The sequence below is a fragment of the Alosa alosa genome, chromosome 17, assembly GCF_017589495.1.
Source record: "Alosa alosa isolate M-15738 ecotype Scorff River chromosome 17, AALO_Geno_1.1, whole genome shotgun sequence".
NCBI classification, from domain to species: Eukaryota; Metazoa; Chordata; class Actinopteri; order Clupeiformes; family Clupeidae; genus Alosa; species Alosa alosa.
The window spans coordinates 31206244-31232121 of NC_063205.1; the positions used below are offsets into that span (position 1 = coordinate 31206244).

Sequence of the window (25878 nt, forward strand, 5' to 3'; positions counted from 1 at the left end):
ATAAAGGGGGATTTTGACCCCCCTCGTGCGATCCGGGTTCCCGGAAGTGGCTCCTGATGAAATATCTTGCTCCGCCTTAACAATCTTTGGCCCCATGCCTGTTTTGTTGCTGGACAGCGCCATTTTACTTTTCAGTGTTTTTCCTATCAAAATAAAGGACACACGCGTTTGTGTGCTCAACGTGAGAAATTGTTTCTTGCGATTTACTGCAATTTCCACAGAATAATAATAATAAAAAAGAAGAAGAAGAATAACCGGGATAATAATAGCCTAATAATAATAAGAAGAAGACTTCCGATAACAGAATAATGCATTTCACTGTAAAAAAAATAGGCTATATTTCAAGAAGGTTTAATTTTGAGGCCTCATGAAACAAAACGCTTAGCCTAATTGCGTGGCCAAGATAACCAGTCTGTCCATCGCCTACTCGTCCAGGAGGGGCCAGCACAGTACTGCAATTCGTGTTAAATCGGGCTGATCTGAAACGGCGCTTTGTTTTCATAGAACAAGGGTGGCCCATTGATTTCGCTACGATAAATGCCATTCTACTACATGGTCTGATGTAGTGAGTTAAAGTACCCTAGGCTAGCAGATTTGTGTGACTGTCAGATAAACTGGCGGGTTGTCCAGAAGATCTGTGTAATCAAGATCCTTCATAGCTATAGGGTAGAGATTTATGGGATTACTGTACAAACTCGTCGAGACAGCGACTGCGTTGGGTACCAGGGAGGATGGCAGACGAAGCACCCAGGATTTTAAACTAAATGGCCGACACCGGGATTCACGAGAATAACTGAATGAATAGGACATTTGAGCAGACCGAATAGTGTTTGACAAAATTAGAAGCTATTAAGCCTATGTCAGGGGAGAAAGTATATGCAACTGTGTCGGTTATTGGCAACAAGATGGATATCGAAGGACACCTTACTCATTGAGTGTGTTCTGTTGTACAGCAGTGATGGCATTTTTTATTTAACGTTAGCCTACAGCTTAACGTAACGTCGCTTCTTCTGAACAGATTTGTTTGCTTGGCTGCAGGAGAAAACGCAATGATGTTTATGAAATGCCACAGAAGCAAACTGTCGGTGTGGGCTGCTCTGTGTGTTTTGGTATTGTGCTGGCTATACATTTTCCCTGTCTATAGACTGCCAAGCGATAAAGACATAGTGGAAGAAGTCCTTGGACAAGGGAAAATGTGGACCAAAAACCAGACGGGGATAGACATATACAGGTAGGACAATTTCGCTGTAATTTTGCGTATTTCAGAATAGTGCTAACACACGACCAAGACAATATGTTAGCGCTACTGCACACATGATCTAGGCTACTATCAGGCTTCACCATTAATTGGCACCTTAATGCAGTTTTTGTAGACAACTGACGGTTAATTACGTAGGCTATAAGAGTCTAGTTGGTGTGCACAATAAACACACTATGATCTTGTCGCCCATCATTTAAGCAGTCTAATAGACAATCTTTTTAATCAACAGGCATAGGCTAGGCCTAATTAAAATTTGACTAATATGAACCATTCGTGGAGTTACATTAGCCATTGTAAGAGCGGGCTACAATGACACACACACACACACACACACAAACAACAAAACAAACTTTTTCTGGCTTTGCTGAATATACAGTGCTGGCCAAAAGTATTGGCACCCATGCTTAAGTTGACTGAAAAGAGGAATATAAAATCATCTTTTGGAAATTGATCTTAAAGCCATAAGTGAAAAATTAGGAAATATCTAACCTTTAAGGACACCAATTTTCTTAGTGAATGAATAATGTATCATAAATAAATAAATGTTCTTCCTTAAAATACAGGGGTCATAAGTATTGGCACCCCTATGTTAAATTCCCATAGAGACAGGCAGATTTGTATTTTTAAAGGCCATTTATTTCATGGATCCAGAATACTGTGCATCCTGATAAAGTTACCTTGGCCTTTGGAATTAAAATAGCCCCACATCATCACACCCTTCACCATACCTAGAGATTGGCATGGGTGTTATTTCAGTTAGCCTATTAGCTGGTTTGATTTGCATTGAGCTCAATGAGCATCAAACCAGCTATCATTTTTCACTTAAGGCATTAAGATCAATTTCCAAAAGATTTTATATTCCTCTTTTCAGTCAACTTTAGCATGGGTGCCAATACTTTTGGCCAGCACTGTAAACATGTTCATATTGAACATAGGTGTACCTTAAAAATCAATGCATTCTAATACAATGGAAATACAATACAGAACTACAATACATTAGAAATAAAATACAGAACTATGTATTGTGCATGGTATGGAGGAAGGTGGAACATGTACAGTATAGGCTTTTAGAAAATATAAGTTTAGGCTCTAGACTCTTTTTAGACTAAGTAGCCTATTGTGCATGATATGAAAAAAGGTGGGACTTGTCTTAAGGCTAATTAATCAAAAAGTACTAATTCAACTTCTTTACTCAAGTGAAAGTATTAGTACCTAGTACAGGGTCTGAAAGTAAAAAGCCTTCTTAGCCTACATATAATCATTCATCCACACTTTTCTTTCCTAAAGGTTCAGTCAGAATTTGTTTTTATTCCCGGGACACTGAAAGACCGGGGTGCATGAAAGGCATGTAGCCCCACAAGGATGACAAGCTTTTGTAGTGATGCAACTTCTGCATACGCCATTTTGTTGAGTGGGGCAATTGTCCCCCAATAGCACAGCCATGGCACTTGCAGTTGCACTTTTCCTCCGCGGCAGTGCGTCATCTGCACTGACACCTGTCTCCACGTATACGCCGGTGGTCCCATGACTAGGTTTGACTTCAGTGGCACTGGCAGTCGTATCCACTGCTGTGGCCAATTTCAGTAGTTTGGTATTTGAAATCATTTTTGTCAAAGGAATCCTAAATGTTTAGGGCGAGGGTCTAACATCGTTGCAATCATTGCTGGTGTTGATGGCAAGCCATCCAAATCGATCTGCAAATACACATAAAAGGGGGGAGGGTGTTGAATATTAGATTCATCGGCTGTGTTTTATCAGACTTATCAAATTATTAACTTATCAAATTATCAGACAATAGGTGCAAAACTATTAATAGGAACAAATCACACATACATTTAGCCGAGACTGCACTTTGGACTTGAATGCTGCTATTTTGGGACAGTCTCCTTCTTCTGAGGTGATATGTGTATTTATTAGACTGAATGTGATGGGATATGTGCTGGAGATGGAGACTTCATTATCAGCAGACATAACCGTAGTGGCACACTAAACTGTAAAGTGCCTTTAACACAGGTAGTGAGTCCTCCATCAGCTGCCTTGGTCATTGGTCATTAAACGATCCGAGAGGACTGCCGTAACAGCCCATATTTGCTCCAACAGCCGGTCAAACATGTCACACACCGAATTCCATTGGGTTTTGTAGGACTGTATTAGGCGGTGATTTTGAAGTCGTAATTATTATTGCTTAGCCTCCAAAGATTTGGTAGCGGGAGTACTGTGATGGAAATGTTTCACTAATCTCCCAGCTGCAGCAATGACTCTATCTAAGTATAGAGTCAAATCCATCGTTGATTGCAAATTGCAAGGTGAGTGTGTAGCAAAGTGGTTAAGACCAGTTGAATGCACAGGGCAAGACGAATGAAGTGCACACACAGAAGGATGGGGGTATCTGCAACTCTGTTTACTGGACACAGAAATGGGAAGTTTAGAATGCGCGCACGCACAGCATTCTCTCTCCCTGTAACGGCAAATTCCAATGAAACGTTAATGACGGTAAACACTATTTTCAAAGCTTCAAATATTACTAATAACAGATACAATAAGGTTATGACACTGTTTTCACTCATTTCATTGTGGACTGATAAAACTTTATGTACAATATAATTGTTTATATTACATTACGGTAGAGTAAGATAACGCTAAAGTTATTGATTTCTCTTACACATTTGTGTAATGCAGTTTCTATCGGGGGAAAAGAATAGCGGTTTACCCCTTACAGCATCCATATTGCAACTGAGGAATGCTGTAAACAGTGGTTGCTTAGCAACATTGCGCAGCACTAAGCATGCAATAATAATAATAGTAATTTCTATGTAAATATACAATCAATAATAATGTGCATTGATGAAATTCACCACAAAAATGTAAAAAAATAATAGACAAAATATTTAACTGCTACATGTGCAAAGCAGGAGACCGACTGCCAATTCACTCGTGTGTGATGGTTTGATGCAACTATATAGGGAGGGAAAGTGAAAACCAGCGCCCCAAGTGATTGCGTTCCTATCGAAGAGCAGCTGCAATGTTAAGTCCCATAGACCTATTCTTAAAAAAATATTGTGAAGCCAAATCAGCGAAATTATCCACTAAAAATATTTTTCAGTGTGTGTATACAGTAATAATCTCGTAACTGTGAAAATGTCATGCCCTATTTTGCCTTCTTTAAAAAAATCTAAATTGTTTGTTGACGTTACTCACGGTAGCATGGTTTATTTATTAGCCTGGTTAGCATTGACACTTAAGACTTACTGCCAGCTCACAGAAGTTATCCTGACATAAAGGTAATCACCACACGGTTTACATCGTGCTCCGTTATTACAAAAATATGTTAAGCCAGTCAAGCAAATTGCCTATTTTGATCAGTTAGAGATTAAGCGCCCAAACCGGTGACGTCGCATGCAACTGTAGTTCGTTATCACCATGTTACAAAAAAAAACTCAAAACAATTCAACTGATCCTAAAAATAAGGTATACTAGAAGCAATAGAGGTGACCCCAGTGTATAGCAAATGGAAGGCATTAAATTAAGGTCCCAATGTGCACCGAGATATATTTAAAAAAAAAAAAAATCCCATCCACTCTGTTAAACTCTAGGAACGCAACCAGTAGGTGGCGATGAGATTACTTTCCCTCCCTATTACTAGCATTGTCGTGTACACAAGCAGCGTGCCTTGCATGGGATGCGATATCCTGGTTCACCAAAGCCCGATAGTTCACGGAAACCCTCACCGTCTGCTGTATTTAATACAAATTAGGGCTGAAACGATTACTTGAGTAATTCCAATAATTCTATTACAAAAAATGATCAAGGAAAATTCTCTGCCTCAAAGCTTTGTTTAATTCCAATCACTTGCGTTATGTGGCCTACTCAGCTCAGGGATTATTGCTTCACACGGACTGTTATTACTGACGCGCACATCACTTCCAGAATTAAGTGGGCGAGATGACAGAGAGCCATCTGTGTCCACTGCAAAGCAGAACTGGCATAGGCTAGCACAAGAGCACGTCAACAATGACGTCATCGAGCGGAAAGGACCTTAAGTGTAGCCGAGACAAGGCAACGTACCTGATGTTAGCTGATTTAATGTATTAGCTAGTTAGAACGTACGGTATTTGTAGCGACTGTAGCCTAAAGTCCTGAGTCGATATGATGTTAAGTTGTGGAAATTTTAAGTAGTAAACTAGTTCATGTAAAATTGCAAGTGAGCAAATACACCAAAAAAACTCATCACACACACTCATGTCAGAATTATTCTGGATCATGCTACCGTAACATTGAAATAAAGTTATATTAAATTGTTTTACTATAATACTTTTATCAGCACAATTACATGAATAAAAATAACTTGCCTTATAACTTTTCAATAACTTACCTTACATGCATTAAAAGTAAAGTAACTAAGCTATTTTGAAAATGTAAAAAGTATAGATTTTTCTGTTAAAAATGCCCTGCCACACGGATCTCATTACTTTGTGGTAATTTCTAAAGTTCTACCATGGACTCTGTAAAATTTTTTGTGGAAAACATGCCTTGGTTGCCTTGTTTCAAGCCATTCTAGCGGGTTATTGAAAGCCTGCAGGAAGGCTCAATTTGCGCCAGTTCTCATTAATATTCAATGAGCTAAGCTGCTTGACTTTGATTGGCTAACAGCTAGTAGGTTTCGTCCATAACATGACAGCAGTTATCAACTAATTTTAGCTTCATGACATGAACTTAGCTTGGCTAGCGAGTGCTAGCATTGTCCAAATGGGCATTAAACCTGTATACCATAGCACTTCCTTGAGTTGACAATAACGTTACTTATGGGCACTGGTCGTAGACTGCTGTGATGGTAGCCTGCTCCAGGCTTCAACAGCAACCTTTTTGCAAAGCCTGTGGCACTGTTCCAAAAAATAAGCTGAAGCCATTTGATCCTCAAGTCTGGGTTCTTAGGCAAAATGCATTGTTGAAGTTCTATTCGTGCATAGCGCACAAGCCCGTTGACATTCAGCCATCCTTGCATAGGCCTACGAAAACTGTCACAGAGCTAAACGAATTTTGTGGGCACAGTCTCAACTGGGCAAGCTCATTAATAGTAATGAGCTCAATCAATTCCACGTCAAACTGAAGAGCTTTTGCAAATGGCCTAATTTCTCCAGTTATTTCTTTTCAGTGGCTAGAGCTGACAGAGGAGGTAGCTGTTCATTTTCATGACATAGCACAAACATATGAACCTAACATAAAAAAAATACAAGTAAAAACGGTTTTGTGTGGCAGGGCACCTTTAAAATGTAGGAGTGTGAAAGTAAAAAGCTGGCAGAAAAATAAATTTAAGCAATAAGGCCCGAGAGGTTACACTGATTCTACAACAGCTAAGGGGCGTTGTTAGGCACAACGACGCGCTAGCAACGTCGAGACGCAGCTACTTTAACTTTTGTATGAAGTTATGGTAGCACAGTAATATAGAATGAAATGCGGTCAAGGTGTATGTTTATGCTGGACATTCAATCACAATCAAGGACCGGAACTATCAGTTTTAGAAACTCCAGTAAAGTACGGATGCCTGAAAAGGCTACTTAAGTACAGTGATTAAGTATTTGTACTTTGTTACTTCACACAAATTTGCTAAGATCTAGCCTGTCATCCAATTAGTCAGTTTGTCTCATTCTTGTCTTGATAGATATCAGAACGAACAGCCTGATGTGGTAGAGTTCATTAAGATCGAGCACAAAGCAACACCTGCTAGGGTTCCTCAGTTTGTGAACCTATATGTCTGATAGCTCTCTGATAAATTTTGATGTTAGGCGATATTAGCGTGCTCTGTGAATATGAAGCTACACTCTTACAGTGCCAAGTCTAACATAGGCTATAGCGTAGCCCGGGAAAGTTTTGTTGAATTGACTGAATTAGGTAGAGTTTTGTGTTTTAATTTATTCTACTACCACTTTCTCCTTCTACTACAGTACACTTTGACCAGTACTTATTACATCTGTTCTCTCATACGCGAGTAATAGGAATGCTTGATCTTTAGAAGTTCTTTAGTTATCTCATAATTATTGTCCTATAATTATCATAATAAATAGGCCATGATGTTTCTTTTATACAGGAAACTGATCACAGAATGCTGTGACCCCGGGAAGATGTTTGCACTCACGAAGGAGAATTCCCCTATTGGCAAGGTCTTGTGGTATGACGGTGAATTGTACCACTCTCGCACAGTCAACAATGACACATACCCACTCTTTGTTAAGGTATCACTTTCATAATATCACACAATCACTGATACACTGCTTTAAGTACTTGATGTCCATTTGTTATGTTTTTATGAACTGCAGACATGCATTGGCCATCAATTGCCCAATTGGTTGTAGGCTAACCACACCTTCTGTAGTTCTTCTAACATGAATGACATACTGGATTTATTGTCAACATTATATAACAGTACATTACCTTAAGGATTTTGTAATCTTCCATTTTCACAAATTCCTGCAAGTTCAAGGGAGGGGCAGATTAGCAACAAAAAGCAGCCCAGGAATTACAGTAGGAGCCTATTGGTAGTTTTATGATGTAGGTCAATGAACATCATACAAGGGTTTTCCTCCCCATGTTTGTGTACTCAGAAAATACTTATTCATCATGGGTCCCTAGAGTCTTCTTCCTCCAACCTCTCATTGGCTCATATGATTCATTATGCAATATTTTGCCATTCATATCTTGTAAGGCAGTGGTCCCCAAACTAGGGCCCGTGGGCCGGATATGGCCTGCCACTTCATTTTGGGTGGCCCCCCAAAACATGTCCGTGGTATATAGCATCCGGCCCGCATGGGAGTACGACATGAAATGTATGCAAATGCCCTATGCAAGCAAAGCATTTGTAATTAGAGCTGAAAATTGCAATATCAAAAGTTCTTTGTATCCTGCAATGTAGTATGTTTTTGTTGGTTTGCCACACACTGATCTGATTCCATGATTTTGTAGAGGGTAACAGCAAAGATGGGCTACAAACAGAGGAGGAGGAGCCAGCAGCAGGAGCTCTCTCTCTCTCTCTCTCTCTCTGTGTGTGTGTGTGTGTGTGCAGTCCCATTTTAACATCAAACATTTTACTATATTTTTGGTAGATCTCTGGCATAGATCAAACAACAATAGAGCAGTCAGGTGATGGAGAGAGAAGGGAGATCAACAGAAGGAGGTGCAGAATTGATACATTACATGCAACCTCACACTTGTATGTACTTAGTAATTCAATAATACATATATATATATATATGGGTCAATGACGTGACACTAATTTTTTTGTGGACATATGGGTTACATACATTTAAAATAGTTAAAATTTGAAAGTAATTTGACAAATTATTTTCAAATATCATTTTCATCAAACCCTAATCTTAAAGTTTTGGATTTATTTAATTTTGAAAGAGTATTAACTGAATTTGGGTAAAATTGTCAACACGGTGTAACCACAAAAACATGAACCAAATAATTACACTTGCTGAAAAAAATGTGAAATTCTCTCCAAAATGATCTTGCAGAAGAACTTTTCTATATTTAATACAAGTAATGAAACCCCATTGATCTGAATGTTTTAATTAATATGGGGAATCGTGTCTGTCACATCAACCACTTAAAATGTCAAGTGGTGTAACCACCATTTAATGACCAATTTTGTATGTATTATGCCAGAGGATCATGTGACAGGAAACTATGTCATAGAGAAGGACCCTTCAAGACCCCAACTGCTATGAGTCAAGGTTAGCAACTCTCTTAAAGTAACATAACAGTGTTTTTAGGCCATGGCCAGGCAAGGTTACATGTCCAATGGTATGACCTTTTGAAAATGTTTATAAATCATAATAATCATAAAATATTCAATTTAATGTAAAAACTGTGTTTGGATATTTACATAAAGGTGAAGTGTGTACATAGTTGTCCATAATAATGCCTGCAAATTTTGCTTTTAAATAGAAATGTCAAATGGTGTAACCAGTTACACCATTTGACTCTTTTCTGTTTGAGACCAGTTTGGTCTAGCCTGGTGAGCTAGACCCACATTAAAATGTAGGGTCTGGGCACTCACCGTTCGCAGTGCTCAGTCCGAGGGGCGGGATAATCAGTTGTCTTTCAAATTCCCTCTGCACTAAATAGGACGCAATAGGATATTTGTTTTCAAGTAGCAGGGAATTCAAGCCAAACCGTTGCAACTCTGCCATCAATCATTATGTTAAGCCCACCAAACGACTCTATACACGATTTCAATGGCCTGATTAAGTTTCGATTTCTGGAGCTCACAAGCCAACGGAGAGTTGCTAGACTAGCCCTAGCAGCAAATGTAATTTGCTGCCGCTAGGGGCGCGTCTAGATTTCTAGGCTAAGTTTGGTCAGATTCAGGGCCAAGAGTATGTAATTTTAGGTGCCAATTATATTATTTTTATAATTTAAATAGTGACTAACTGTTTAGCATGAACAGTAGCTTTAAAAGGGTTTAATTAGATTGCAATTTAAGCGATTTTTTAAATGTCAAAGCTTTTCATTTTAAATTTAAACTTCCATAATTATTGTTTAATATTTTATTATGATGTATGTAAACAGTATGTTCAAATTATAAATAAATAATATAAATTGATATATTTATTATATATAAAATGTACCTCTTGTCCCCCAATGGATGCCACTTACAAGCAAGGAAAACTTGTCTCACCACAGAATGCAAGTGAACGCAGATCCTGCTGTTGGTTGGTTGTTAAGAAATGATCATACCCACTCTTTCACTCACTCTTATTCTCTCTCACACACACTTTGGGCCCTATTTTAGCAATTTAAAATGCATGGTCACTAGCGAATAGCGTAAATACATTTAGGGGTTTGTCCTGTCCACATTTGGTGTGGTTTTGTTATCAAACGTCAGGTGCCTGGCGCAAAAAGGTGGCTCTTATGTTTCTTAATCAGTCATGGGTGTGTTTTGGGGTTAACATCCTTTAAACCAATGAGGAGGACATCTGTCATTCCCTTTAACAGCAAGCAGGGCAACATCAAACAGCGCATCAGTATTTTGATAGTCAGCGGTGTATTTGAAGGAATCTGCTTGTACACAAGACCGTATAGAACAGGTATTCCACTAAGCCATTCTTTAGTAAAACCTAGCAGAGTATAGGCTACACACATCTGCACCTTTCTATTAATTGAACTATAGGCAAAGTAAAACTAACTTCACCGTGGTGTCATAGTCAACGACAAAACAGTTAATGACTTATATATACACAGTTAATTACTTTCACTATTGACTGACAATGGGTTACCAGCAAAAACTTCCCCCTATAATGTTCAAATGACTGAATAAATAATTTATTCTGCAGAGGAATTGCTGCTTACATCTCGTGACAGTGAGTCTTCAGTTGTGTTTCATATGCGCCTTTCGCTATAGACCAGACTTGGCATAATGCTTTTTAGATGTAAGATAGCGATTTTTAGATCATGTGCCAGACCACACCTTGTGTCGGTAATTTCCACACCCCTGGGCGCATTATTTAATAAAAGTGAAGTGTAAGATAGGAAAAAACTTTGCATCAGAATAATAATACGCTTTGCACCAGGTTTTGCATCGCGAAAATAGGGCCCTTTATCTCACTCTCTTTGAAAATAATGGGTATAGACTGAAATTGTATGAGAACTGATCTGAAATTAAATAGAACACAAGTTTCTTCATTGATGTTATGAAATTAAATTTGATATGGAATATGATGAATGACATGAATACATATCAAAATATCCAACTCAGTTTACCTTGATGCCTATTTTCTGTGTCATTTTTTCTTGTCCTATTGCTATAAACGTTTTATGGTCAATTGGTGTAACCGATTTATGTCAATTGGTGTAACCAGTATTTTGTCTAAAAGACTAATAATGTACAAAAAAGTTAATATGGATAATGATTTAAAACTCTACTTCACTGTAATAATGGTTGTTAACCATTTTTACTCAAATGGTCAAAGAATAGACATAAAACAAGATGTTTATAGCATATGGTCTTGCTCAGTACAATGAAAAACCCATATTATAATATAATTTAAATTTAGAAATAAATATAATAAAACATATTCTCATAGGATATTACAAAATAAACTAATAATTTCATGAGAGCAATTGCATGAACTCTAGAAGGTGTGACATATTAGATATTTGTCATTTTTGTGGTTACACCATTTGACAATTTAACAGGCTGTTAGTTCTATCTTTTGTTAAAAAATAGTATACACGCCATATTAAATAATATGAATACAACAGAAATACAAAGTATACACTTTAGCAAATCTCAGGCATGTTTTGTTTTAAAGGTTTAAACATATTTTTAATTTTCTCATCTTACCAACCCTTATATATCACTGACCCACATATAAAAAAATCCTCAGCTAATCTTTAAATTGACATCTGGTCCAGCCGGGCTAAGCCCAGGTTGTCCTTAAAGTCTAGAAACACCCCTGGTTTCAATTGTTTTTTGCTGGCCATGTCACGTCTGCTTTCTCAACGTACTGCAACCTATGACGCTGAACCACCCAGTGACTAGTTGACAGCAGTAATGTTAGTTGAGAGCACAGATCCACTGATCTCAGACCAGACCGCGAAGTGACCCTCTGCCACTCTCCAGCCACCCCTAGCCCCGGCCCGTTCTGCTTCTCCTTGTCAGAGTTTAATGTTCGGGATTCCTTGTTCTAACAGGCTACGAGGGATAGAACGCACAACTAAATAAAAAAGTTAAATGACAATTTTGGCTACCCGGGCTGAGCTCAATTTACCCCGGGCTGAAGCCCCGGTAAAATAGGCTGGCGACACCCCTGTCCCACCCCCCATGGATTAAATATATTGTGATGTTACTCCCACTGGTAAGCATGAAGGGGCATGACTTCATATAAGGGGCATCATTTATAAAGAAGAACAATATCCCATTTATCCTTTTATGCTAATAGAAAATGTATTTCTGTAAGTCCTTTTCTGATAAATAATGTAATTGGTGAATAAAACCCTCCATTCCATCCACCATTCACACATTTGTTTGTAAAAAATCTTTAATCAGAAAAGACTATATTTTTGGACTTGTTGAATACCTTAAAGAGCAGAGCTTGTGGGACATTGGTGTAATATGAAAAAGCCTTATGTGGCCCTTAATTTCCCTTTGGGACTGAAATTGAGTCATGGCCACTCCTCCACCCCCTGCCAGATGCAGTGATGACTCATCCCAAATAAATGTATGAGATGAATGGAACTCTTTTCGGATGCAGATGTGTTGGATTCAAGGGATGTATTCTGGTATATTCCAAGAAATGATTCTGTATTGAAAGGATCTAAGGCCCTAATGTGTTTTTCACATTCCATGTGTGCCAGATGCAGTGATGACTCATCCCAAATAAATGTATGAGATGAATGGAACTCTTTTCGGATGCAGATGTGTTGGATTCAAGGGATGTATTCTGGTATATTCCAAGAAATGATTCTGTATTGAAAGGATCTAAGGCCCTAGTGTGTTTTTCACATTCCATGTGTGCATGTGTGTGTGAGAGAGAGAAAATCCAATATAGGGCTGCAGCTATCGATTCTTTTTTTAATCGAGTATTCTATCAATTACTTCATCGATTAATCGAGTAATCGGATACAAAATAGTTTTGTGTTATTAAGTGCAATTTATTGATATGCTGTAAACTAGCTCTAGTCACTTTAAAGTAAATTAATATATCTGTTTTATGTAGATTTGTGCATCTGCAGCATTTACCAATACTACCAAATAACCTCCTTTACAAAAAATAACTGCAGTTTTTACAATGTAGTTATACTACAATAGAGTGCAGTACTTCATGTCCAAAATACTGCAATTCTGCAGTAAAGTACAGTAGGCTACTATGCAGTACGCCTACAGTACAGTTTTCACTGTCCAAAATACTGTATTTCCTGTGACTTTAATATTTCCTCAAAAACGGCAAAACTGTTTTGATACTCAGAAAACGTAAGTTACGCATGTAACTATGGATCTGTGAGACCGAGGGATGACCGTCACTACGGTCTAAAAAAGGAATGATCACCTTCATTCTGCCTATCACCGAGACCATATGTCAACAAAGTCATGCCCATGACCTCTGGAAGCAGAACGACTCGAGCTTGTAAATAGCGGAGATTGCTCCCGGTTCAGTCTCCTACCTTGAGCGCCTCAGGATGGTCCGAGCGACAAAGATAGTGACGGTTATCCCTCGGTCTCACAGATCCATAGTTACATGCGTAACTTACGATCTGTTTCGACCTCACTCTGACCGTCACTACGGTCTAAAAAAGGGATGACACATACCAAAAAAGTCGCGAGGAGCTCCAAGCTAACCATTAAAACCTCGCTCGGTCACGGACATGAGGGCAGCGTCGCCAACCGAGCTGGGCGAAAGGCGCCCACCCTATAAAACCTGGTAAAAGTGCAAGGCGTCGCCCATGAAGCCGCTGCACAGATATCGCTTGCTGGTACCCCCTTACGGGCAGCCCAACACGTAGCCATACTCCTGGTGGAGTGAGCCCTTGTACCCGAAGGGACTGGTATTCCCAGAGCCCGGTAGGCATGGGAAATAACCTCAACCAACCAATGCGACAGCCGCTGTTTGGAAAGTGGTAGTCCCTGCTTCGCCGCCCCATAACAGACAAAAAGTTGAGTGTGTTCCCTCCTCAACGACTGCGTAAGCTCTCAAAGCCCTGACTGGGCACAGAGTGAGCAACTTGTCGCGCTCTGCCTGTGACGCAACAGACGGCTGGAATTGGGTCAGCTCCAGAACCTGGTTGATAGACTGCCGACTTACAACCTTAGGCAGGAAGGCTGGATTAGGCCAAAGTGACACGCCAGTGCCCCCTGCCTGCCACCTCAGGCAGTCTTCGCTGACGGAGAGGGCGCACAGCTCCCCGACGCGCCTGGCCGAACAAAGAGCCTGGAGAAAGCAAGTTTTCAGAGACAAATATCGCAGATCTGCATCTAAAATGGGCTCATATGGGCCTTCAGTAAGCGACATCAAAACAGTGGGCAAATCCCAGTTTGGTGCCCGCAGTGCTAACTGGACGCAAACCGGGCGGGCCCCTTTAAAAACTGACCAATCAGTGGATGCCTACCCAAGGGTCTGTTATCCGCACCCTGGTGAAAGGCTGAAATGGCCGAGGCATAAACCTTCACAGTACTGACCGCCTTGCCTTGATCCAAATAGGACTGCAAGAAGCGCAAAACTTGTGGCACAGGGCAAACCGCTGGCTCAAGACCCAAGCTGGCACACCAATCCGAAAAGATCCTCCACCTGAGTGCATAGCAAGCTCTAGTAGCTAAGGAAGCTAAGGAGGATTACAGAAAGAAGGTGGAACAGAAGCTGCAGGAAAACAACTTGAAGGAGACATGGCACTGCATGAAGGTTATCACTGGCCTGAAGAAGAACAGCAGCTCTGTGGAGGGGGACCTGGACAGGGCGAACCAGTTGAACCACTTCTACAACAGGTTTGACTGCCCTGCTCCAGCTCCAATGGCAGTGGTCTGTCCACCATCCCCCAGCCCCCACCCTCACACCCCCTCAATACCAGCGCAACACTCACCTCCATCATCACAGGCTATCGTACCCCCACCATCACTGGATTTCGCACCCCTCCCCCACATGGCGATCACAAACAATGAGGTGACAACGACCTCAGTCAACAGCCATCAGACACACAGATCCCAGATGCACCCCTCCCCCTCCCCTCCCCCTACACCCCTCACCATTACAAAGGATCAAGTAACAGTCCAACTTAAGAAATTGCGCAGCAATAAAGCAGCTGGGCCTGACAGACTGTGCCCAAGGCTACTCAAGGCCTGTGCTGCTGAACTGGGGAACCACTGAAGCACATCTTCAATTTGAGCCTCACGCCTTGGACAAGTTCCAACACTGTGGAAGACATCATGTCTCACCCCTGTCCCTAAGAAGCCACACCCTAGTGAGCTTAATGACTACAGACCTGTCGCTCTTACATCACATGTGATGAAGACAATGGAGCGATTGGTCTTAGGCATGCTCAGACCCCAGGTACGCCATGCACTAGACCCGTTACAGTTTGCTTACCAGGAGAAAGTGGGCGTGGACGATGCCATCACTTATCTTCTACACAGGACTGCACTTTACAAGAAAGGGCAGAGCAGGCTGTACTTCCTGAGGAGGCTGCGGTCCTTCAATGTGTGCAGTAAGCTCCTCAGGATGTTCTACCAGTCTGTTGTTGCCAGCGTCCTCTTCTATGCAGTAGTATGCTGGGGAGGAAGCACAAGGAAGAAGGATGTGGGGCGAATTGACAGGCTGGTAAGGAAAGCTGGCTCTGTAGTGGGAGCTGAACTGGAGTGTATCACTTCACTATCTGGCAAAAGGACCCTGAACAAACTGATTAACATCTTGGACAATGAGTGTCACCCACTCCACAGCACTATTGTTAAACAGAAGAGCCTGATCAGCTGGAGACTTCACTCACTGCCTTGCACAACTGACAGACTGAGAAAGTCATTTGTTCCCAGGGCCATTGAACTGTTCAATGCCTCACTTAAGGGAAGAGGAGAGATAGACTTCTCTGCATAGTCTGTCTGCCTCTTCATCCCCTCCATATTTGCTACTGTCTGTCCACTAGCCACTTGTACCACTGTCTTTATACCTCACTGTTTGCGTGCTATATTAGCACATTAGCACATATGCATAACCCCCCCACCCCCCTCCATGCCACAGCCGAACTGTGGCCACACTTATACATTTTCTTAAATAGTTAAATATATAGATATATATACTTTACTTTACTTTATTTCTGCATTGTTGTACTGTTGACTTACTCATTTGCACCATGACCACTATCACCATTGCACTACCACCATGACACTCATTCACACAGAGCACCTTAGAGCACCTTACCATACCTTACTATGCACAGAGAATCACAGGCTCAGTCCCTGCCTCAGTCATTGCAAAGCTCTGATTTATTAATCACCACTATGTGGATACTGTTTTTAGAATTGATTTAGATTAAGTGTTAGTATAATTTGTATTTTTGTAATTTGTATTTTAGTATATTTAGCATATTCTTTATCTTCTACTGTCCTTACTGCTTAGTTGTGTTTTTATATTATATACTTTAATTACTCTTTCTGCTGTTAAAGAATGTGTTTGTGTTGTATGCATGCTGCTGAGACCTTGAATTTCCCCTGGGGATCAATACAGTATCTATCTATCTATCTATCTATCTATCTAGTAGAAGGAGCCCTGGCGTTGTTCAGAGTCTCCTGCACAGACTCAGCTAGCTGTTCAATGACGGACTCTGCAGGGGCCAAACCCACAGGCGCAGGGCACCTGGGTTCGGATGCCAGATCTGCCCGTCCGCTTGGGACAGAAGATCCGTCCGGCAGGGTAACTGCCATGGCTGACCCTGCAGGAGCCGGAGAAGGTCTGGGAACCAAGGCCTCGCCGGCCACCGTGGGAGCAACCAGCAGAACTGTGTGTTGGCCCTCCCTGATCCTCCGCAGGACCTGAGGTACAAGAGGGGATGGAGGAAAAGCGTACAACAAGCCTGTCGGCCAGTCTTGTGACAGAGCATCCAGGCCCAAACTGCCTCCCTGTCCCACGAGAGAGTACCACTCTGGGCAGTGAGTCGTTTCCGCCGATGCAAACAGGTCCACTCGTGCAGTCCCATACTGAGCCCAGACCTGGCTGACCACCTCTGGGTTCCCATTCCCCTGGGAGTGGCCCGGTCCTGGAGAGAATGTCGGCCGCCCTGTTCTCCACGCTTGGAATGTGTACTGCCCTCACTGAAGCCAGACACGGCCATGCCCATGACAGCAACTCCTCCGCCACCTGGAGGCACCGCCGGGACCTCGTGCCGCCTTGGTGATTGACATGATACACCGCCGAGGTGCTGTCTGTCCTCACCAGAACATGTTGGCTTCGCAACCCTGGCAGGAACCTCTGCAGGGCGAGATGGATGGCCTTCAGCTCGAGGACGTTGATGTGCTCTGACGTCCAGGAGGGAGGCCACACACCCCTCGCTGACAGCCCTTCCCAGACAGCTCCCCAGCCTGTCAGAGAAGTGTCTGTCGAGATGACTTGCCTGTTGTGAGGAAGGCCCCCCAGTGGAACACCCTGGAGTAAGAACCTCCTGTCACTCCAAGGACGCAGGGCTCAGATGCAAGCAGGAGACACCCGCAACTTCACATGCCTGTCGTCCCTCGGGTGGAGCTGAAAGGCATTGAACCAACACTGCAGGGGGCGTGCCTTCAGCAGGCCCAATGGCAGTACCGCAGCTGCCGCGGCCATTAAGCCCAACAGCCTCTGGACGTTGTGGGTGGTGACCAGTCTGCCCAGCCGAAAGCCTGTCAGAGCCTCGGTCAAGCTGTCTGCCCTCCGTGGAGTGAGAGACACCGTCATGCTGACCGAGTCAAGGAGGACACCAAGGAAATCCGCCTACTGGCGGGGCTGCAAGTTGCTCTTTTTCCAGTTGACCGTGAAACCCAAGGCCTGGATTTGGGTCAGAACTGTGTCGGTGTCGTGCACCACCTGCACCTGAAATGGGGCACAAATTAGCCAGTTGACCATGTACGGTAGAATCTTTAGGCCCCGGACCTGGAGGGGGGCTAGCGCGGCTACCACCACGTGAGTAACTGGGGGCCAGTGAAAGGCCAAATGGGAGGACCTGAAACTGGAACACCCTGCCCTGGAAGGCGAAGTGGAGGAAGGACCTGTGTGCTGGGCAGATAGGGAGTTGGAAGTACGCGTCTTTTAGATCCAGAAACGTAAACCACTCCCCTTCCTGGATGGAACGAATCACTATTCCAATGTGGACCATTTTGAATGGCAGCACCTTGAGGTACTGGTTCAAGGGCCTGAGGTCGAGGACCGGCCGGTAACCTCCGTCTTTTTTGGGCACAATAAAATATTTGGAATAAAACCCAGTGTGCCGTGCGTGCGGTGGTACTTCTGAGACTGCCCCTTTCAGAAGCAACTCCTGGACCTCCTTGACAAGCACGGAATTTAAAAGGGGGTCTTTCACAGACGTCATCTTGACCCCTGAAAACGTAGGGGGCCACCGTTGAAACTGTAGGTGGTAACCGTGAGTCACCGTAGCCACAACCCAAGAGTCTGGCTCAACCCCTTCCCAGGAGGTCCTGGACAGCTGGGAAGGGCAATCGACGGGCAGCCCCGGATCCCTTGGCAGGACCGCCACCGCGGCCTGCACCTCTGCCTGTGCCCCGTCGAGGTCTTCGCGGTCCTCTGGGCCAGGGAGTTGGGGCTGAGCTCTGGTCTGGTGCACGAAAGCGCCGGTCCCGTGGGGCAGCATAGTTGATACTTACCTGTGGTGTTCGGGCGGGCTGCCACCGCCCATACTTACCTGATGCTGCCCTGTGGGGAACCGGAGCCCGCCTGTGGCACACACGCTGACCAGTTTCCCTAGAAGCGCCAGCCTGTACCACTCTGTCCAGCACCCCCTGGGAGTCTGGATGGAACACACGCCCAGGCACCACGGGGAGACCTAACAGGTCTGTCCTGATGGGGACGGGGAGAGAGGTTTGGGCAAGCCACACCTGTCTACGGCACAGCACCGCAGAGGCCATAGCACTCCCCACATCACGCGTCAGCTGGGAGTGGGCTGACAGTGCGGCATCCACCAGGGCCCTTGCATCATGGTCCTCCGGGCTCATCGTTTTTCGCAGAGCCGCCAGAGTGATAGCCAGGGCGTTGCCCATACGGGCTGCCCGTGCTGATGCGTCAAAGCAGTGCGTGATGAGACGATCCGTCTTGGCACACTCCTTACGCTGGGCAGCGTGGATTGGGAGATGCATTGGCAGGCCCCAGGGAAGTCCAGGCGGCAACGGACTGCTCGACCGGTGGCATATCCCCCAGCCCCGAGTCAGCCGGATAGGCAGCCTTCGCCAGCTGACGGCAACCTGGATTAAATTGGGGGTGCTGTAGTGACTTACCCCATGCCGTCCGCAGCACCTTCGTGTAATCCTCTGCCACGGGTAAACAGGGTGGTGGGCTGCTGTGCGAGACGCCTTCCCAGATGCCCCCAAGGGAAGCCATGTCTGGCATAGGGGCCTGAAGACCCAGGATCTTGGAGGCACTCAACACCCGTGACATCAAGGAGCCGACGGGGACCTCCCCCAGCACAGTGGATTCATCAGTTGGCTCCACCATGTCTGAATGTAGCTCCTCCAGGAGGCCGTCCCCGCTTACGTCATCGATCGTAGAACGAGGGGCATGGAGCGACAGCACATCCACATCACCCAGATCAACATCCGCACCATGGCTCTCAGGCCTGGACGAGGAGCCTTCCTGGCCAGGGGGGAGAGAAGAGGATGACGTGCCCTGGAGACCCTCCAGCCAGTCCATCCTCCTAGCCAGAGCCTGGAGAGCTGAGAGAATCTGAAGCGACTCCGTGCCATCACCCTCGGTCACGGCAGCTGGAGCCGGGCGCTTAGCAGGTCCAGGGACCTCCACCTGGCCATGCCTGGAAGGGGACTCATGTTGCTGGTCCCGTTTACGCTTGTGCGTATGCTTACGGCCATGCCTGTGTGAGTGGGACGGTCGGTCGGGTGAGCGCCACCTGCCCCGTCTGCCCTCACGCACGTGGCCACATGCCTGGTCAGCCCGGCGGAGCCGTTCCTCCCTAGGAAGGTCACAGGCTGCGCTGCAGGGGCTGTCGACATCCTCCAGGAGGTGGGCGGCCCCAAGGCAAGCGGGACACTCTCTATGCCCATCATTGGGGGCCATTGTGGCCCTGCAGACTCTGCAGTAGTGTGCCGCCATAGCCTACCACAGAAAAACACAATGCAATACAATACAATACAATACAATACACTAAGGCACTTACCTTGGCTGTTCAACGCACCGGCTCTGCAAGCAGCAGCCCGTAAAGAGATACAGCAGTGGTGTAATACAGTACACGGGTGGCCTGAAGCAGCGTGCGGACACGCTTAGCAGGCCCACACTGGCCCAGCTAGCTGTGGACAGCAGCGACGGGGTACACAACAGATATACAAAGAAGGCGGCCACCAGTGCGCAAACGCACGCGCCGACGTACACCAGTGGACAACTGGAAAAAAGACACACAGCAACCCGCACCTCGTGCAAGACTGCACCTAGCAGACACAAACAGCTAAATTTACCTTTGCAAGTAGCCTAGCACACAACAACAAAGCTAACAAGAAGCACACAGTAACATTACCGCCTAAGCGGCCGAGCACATACGCGCTGATCAGGCCCACACAGATTCCGGCTGCCAGAGCAGTAAACAGAAATAATAACGGTGGCTCACGCTGGTGCGCGAACGCACCCAGCAGGCTCACACCAAGCCCAACTAGCCGCGAACAGCCAGATAAGGTACACAGTAGTTAACAAAAAACAACCCGGAAACCTGGCACACACAAAAGTAAAATAACACTGAAACGGCGGCCCACAGCAGTGCGCGAACGCAGGCAGCAGGCTCACACTAGCCCCTCCGCCGTGCGGTATGGGGTGAACTCAGGAACTGCCACAGGAACGGCAGAAACACAGGTTACTGCCACATGCAGACTAACAAACGCAGTCAAAAGCAAGAAAGCACAGGTCTCAGATGAGGCGATCAAGGTGAGAGACTGAACCGGGAGCAATTTCCGCTATTTACAAGCTCGAGTCGTTCTGCTTCCGGAGGTCATGGGCATGACTTTGTTGACATATGGTCTCGGTGATAGGCAGAACGAAGGTGATCATTCCTTTTTTAGACCGTAGTGACGGTCAGAGTGAGGTCGAAACAGATCTGCAGTTTTGACACTTGAAGTAATGCAGTTATTTTGGGCTATAATAATTATGTCTGGGGTAGGCGATAGGTGAAGTAGCCTAACCTAACAGTGCGTGCGTGCGTGCCTGTGCGCAAGAGAGAGGGAGAGAAAGACTAGATGAATATGTGTGAGTTTTTTGGCTCACTTGTAATTTTACATAAATTAGTTTACTACTTCAAATTTCCACAACTTAACATCGTATCGACTCACGACATTAGGCTACAGCCACTACAAATACCATACGTTCTAACTAGCCACATTAAATCAGCTAACATCAGTGTTTACATTGCCTTGTGTCGGCTACGCTTGGTGAGATGCTTTCGGCTCAGATGTTGAATCATCGTTGACGTGCTCTTGTGCTAGCCTACGCCAGTTCTGCTCTGCAGTAGACACATTGCACCTTGTCTTCTTTTCTAAGTTTGAAATCATCCCAAAACTTTGGACATTCTCTGCCTTTCATGGACGGTTTCTTGGCTCTCTATCGCCCACTTAAGTGGTGTGCGCGTCAGTAATAACAGTAGGTGTGAAGCAATAATCCCTGAGCTCAGTAGGCCACATACAGAGGCGATTCTAGAGTCTGTGGGGGCCCCAAGCAAAAATTCCAAAGGGGGCCCTACCGACAAGTGTTATCACCATTATGTTATATCACCATTGGGTTATTATGTTAAATAATAAAAATACAAAAAGCGTATTATAAAGAATCTTATATTTTGACATGTATCTCACCACTGCAAGCTGGCAGCTCGACTTGCCTTACATGTGTGTGTAGAGCAGACTGTCCTGAATCTGGCAATATCATTGTCATGGTGGAGGGATTCTCTGGGGCTGAGCAATTTACAGACAGATGTGGTGTGCGCCTTACAGAAATAAATGGCATTTTTTTTATTTAGTGATGAAAAATGACCTTTCTGCGCTCCATTTCTGTGACATGAACTAATCTGACCTGACTTGACCCGGGTTTGCGTGTTGGCCTGTGTGTGCCTATGGTGTCTGCACTCATAATGATTCTTTTGAACTTTTTACTGCATTGCCATGAACAAAGTAAAGGCAAAAAAGTGTTTCTTTGTCGAACAAATTGGAATGCAATGTGAGCCTTAAATTGGATGCCATGCAGGAATTTGCTAGGACCTCAAAACCGGATTATGAACATTCTTTGCCATAGAGACACATGATAGCGTTGGATTATGAACATGCTTTGCCACAAAAAGTCGAGCTATATGAAGTTATTATTTTGCTGTCACTTCGTCTGTTTTATAGCCCAGAAGGATGTACTTGGTATCAAATCATAGCTCTGTGTCTCCTCTTTCATCTGACATGTGTGGCATATCTATCCGATCACAGGTTCACGAGTAATGGGTGTGCACTGTTAGTTCTACATGACGTTATTATTTTGCAGTCACTTCGTCTGTTTTTATAACCCAAAAGGATCGATATACTTGGTACCAATGGATAGCTCTGTGTCTCCTCTTTCATCTGATATGCTTGCCAAACCTATGCGATTACGGGTTCGCGGGTAATTCAAACGAGAATAATGGGTTCGCAGGTGAATGCAGAGAAGTATAGACTGTAAATTTGATGCAATTTGATTTAAATTATAATTTTTTTAATTTTCATACTTGATCCTACAGACAAGTGCGTAGTCTCGTTGGAAAGCCCCACTTCTGCTCTGTCACGCATGGTTTCATCTCACTGCCATGAACAGTTCCAGAGCAATGTAACAGAAGAAAGGCTGTGTTTTTTGACGCACTTTGCATCAATCGGGTTCTAAGGGTTAAAGGCTCAGGGATCCGACATTTCTGTATTGTAACATTTTTATTTGAATATTTTTTCCTGCATGTAAGCGGTAATCAACAATTTCACTTAATATTTAATGAATTTAGAATATTTAAAAATAAATAGGGGGTCCTTTTCCCACAATATTCTAAGATTACAATATTATAATATATTAGAAAAGGTTGTTCAATCCTGCACACAGTGGAGTCATGAATCAAAAATCATGAATTCCTCTGGGAAATCAGCAATAGCCTATCAAGAAAAATAATTAATTGTGTGTAGTAGCTTTCTGATGGGCAAAATGTAATGATACAATAAAAAAACTACTCTATAAATGAAGCTTAAACCCACGGCTGTTGTTGCCTGCGCCACTCGGCCTCTGGCCTCGTGGCTACAGCCGAACAACACCCGTGGGAATATCCATGACCAACCCTACTCTCACTCGTGCTATATTGCTTAATTATATGCCTCTCAAAACACTATGGTTGGTGGTGTCTGGAACACTCAATTTTTATCAGTATCTTGGCAACTGCACATCACTGTATCTGAAACTCTGCATTTTCACTGTCCACACTACAACGCATACCCATTGTTTTCAAATTTATACACCACAAAGAGCATTTTCAAAAAGTATTGATTTTGGTGTCGTAATATGCCATTTTAGTGTGGACAGAAGGGCTAAACGGAGAAATATTTTGTGTTATGTGTATTCATATTTATCCAGTTTAGTGTGGACAGTGCCTGAATTTTGTCTGTTAATAACAAGTAACTGATTTTGTGTTGCTCCTAGGAGACACCTTTGAAGCTGCCCCTTAAAAGGTGTTCTGTGGTAGGCAATGGAGGGATCCTGAAGAAGAGTGGCTGTGGCAGGGACATTGACCAGGCAGACTTTGTCATGCGGTAAAATGGGCAGTCTACTACTTAACATTGTGTGTTCAGCTTTTCTTAAATTCATTGAAATCATATGGAGGAGCCCCTACAGGGTATAAATTAACAGAAAGGCAGAGGTCATAGTCCTGTGACTTTAGTCAGGTTTATACTACTGGCATAATGAACTATTTTGGACAGAACTCTGCCTAACACGAGAGCCAAAAAGTCAAGATTTGGTTTTGGTTTTGTTTTGGACAAAATTATTCAGTCTTATATCCTAGCCAAAGAAATCTTACACAACATTGGAGTTAGAAATAGCTTGGAGTGCCATGTTGTCAAAATACTGCAATGTATGGAAAAGACATTTTGGTAGAACTGAAAGATTAATACATTTTTAATCAAAATAGCAATTTTAACTAGAATTGCATGTGTGAGGAACTGCAAGAGTGGGTATTAACAGTCAAAAGTCAAAATCTCTTCAAGTCAAATTATTTTACGAGAAAGTGCTAGGTAAGTCTCTTTATACTGAAAACAATAACTAGATTTTTTGATTTCGATATAAGATTAATAACACTTATTTAGATTTTTATTAGATAGGCAGTACTATTTAGCTACAAAAGATTCCATTCACTATGCTAAGCTAACCTAGCGGAGGCTCTACTGGACTACGACAATGCATGCACGGAGATAAAAATGTTTTTGCTCACTTATCTTTTTTTTACATTTTCAATTGCTAATGTCATGTTGGTCAAAATGCACTGTACTGGTTCCATGCTGTATATTCCAACCTTATAAAACAAATATACCTCATTTCATCGTTTGAGTCACTACCGGTACATGCAAAAGTGTTGAATTAGTTGTCATAATCAGTTGTCATCTTTTTACTGTAAATTTTTAAACATATCTAGTCTCTCCCCCACAAAATAATGTGTACATTTGTATAGTTTTGAAATAGCTATGCCACACAGAAAATAGTGCTGTCTTGTGCATTTTTCATTAGAAAATACTTGCAGAATAAACGGTTATATTGACATGACAAAGCAGTTTGTTGATTTGTCATTCTTAATGTACTGACAGTTTCCACTGGCATAAATACTAAAGGCATAAACTCAGCATTTTGAGTGATACATGCACAATCCACAATGCGGTGCAGTTTGCCCAAATTGGTTTGAGAAACTTTTGTGTAAACGTAAATGATGATTTGAGAGATGCACCATGTTGTTTGTTCAAAATAATGAGAACTTGCTTTATGATGTGCACAAATGATTTTTTGATGTGGAAGTTGCAGTGTAGTTTTGAGAACCGCATCAAAGCAACTGAGGAAAAACTGAAAATTCATTGTTGGAAACACTTGGCTGAATCTCAGTCAGGCGCGCCTGCAGGTGTACGTCCGTACGCACTGTGCGTACCATCAAGCTACTCAACAACAGAAAATTTCCCTTGTGTGTGTGTGTGTGAATTCACACCAAATTGGCCTACCATACCTTCCCAACTATGCACAGTATCCCTTTATCTGCATGCCATTAGGCTATTTACTATTTTCTATTACGTAAAGTTAGTGAACACGTTATCAAAATGAACGTGCACGCATTTTGTTTGAGCAGGAGAGAGAATACGCACGCAGACACGCAATAGGCTACTTGTTGTTTTCTTTTACTCGGCTATCTATATATGGTTATCAGCACACAATGTTGACCTAATTCACTTACTCAATACTCATCGTGGATATCACAACTTTAAACAACGAAAACAGAAAGTATGGAGGCAGCAAAGCTAGGAGTTATTCCAGATGGGCAAGAACAAGGTAGGCAATTGGTGTGCTTGTCAGAACGTTAGACTGCACTAAAGCCAGACGTCACGTTACTCTAGAACAAAACTAAAGGCAACTTTAGCCTGTATAGGGCTGTATCAAGTTTGCCTCTGATTGATTAATCACCACTATGTGGATACTGTTTTTAGAATTGATTTAGATGAAGTGTTAGTTAGTATAATTTGTATTTTAGTATATTTAGCATATTCTTTATCTTCTACTGTCCTTATTGCTTAGTTGTGTCTAAGATCTATCTATCTATCTAGGATACTTTTTTGCTGTCCAATGCACGGACCTAAAGCGGACAAATATTGTTCACGAGTGAATTTTATTTTTTTTGCGGGGTGATGGGTGTGCGTACCATAGCAT

The 25878-nt window shown here is 43.2% G+C and overlaps 1 protein-coding gene and 1 long non-coding RNA gene across 2 annotated transcripts in view; one reads left to right on the plus strand and one right to left on the minus strand.

Annotated features, from left to right (window-relative positions):
• The first annotated feature begins 270 nt into the window (after nucleotides 1-270).
• st8sia1 (ST8 alpha-N-acetyl-neuraminide alpha-2,8-sialyltransferase 1) overlaps nucleotides 271-25878 on the plus strand; it is a 32198-nt gene continuing 6590 nt past the window's right edge. Inside the window, exons 1-3 of the mRNA XM_048268061.1 lie at nucleotides 271-1231; nucleotides 7347-7491; nucleotides 23620-23729. Coding sequence (XP_048124018.1) covers nucleotides 1050-1231; nucleotides 7347-7491; nucleotides 23620-23729 — 437 coding nt within the window. The 5' untranslated portion in view covers nucleotides 271-1049. The remainder of the gene's footprint in view (nucleotides 1232-7346; nucleotides 7492-23619; nucleotides 23730-25878) is intronic.
• Nucleotides 2634-3965, minus strand: LOC125310546. The gene is made up of 3 exons (XR_007196315.1): nucleotides 3924-3965; nucleotides 3095-3665; nucleotides 2634-2955 (listed from the first exon to the last, which is right to left on the minus strand). It is a non-coding gene; the product is annotated as an uncharacterized LOC125310546 (long non-coding RNA).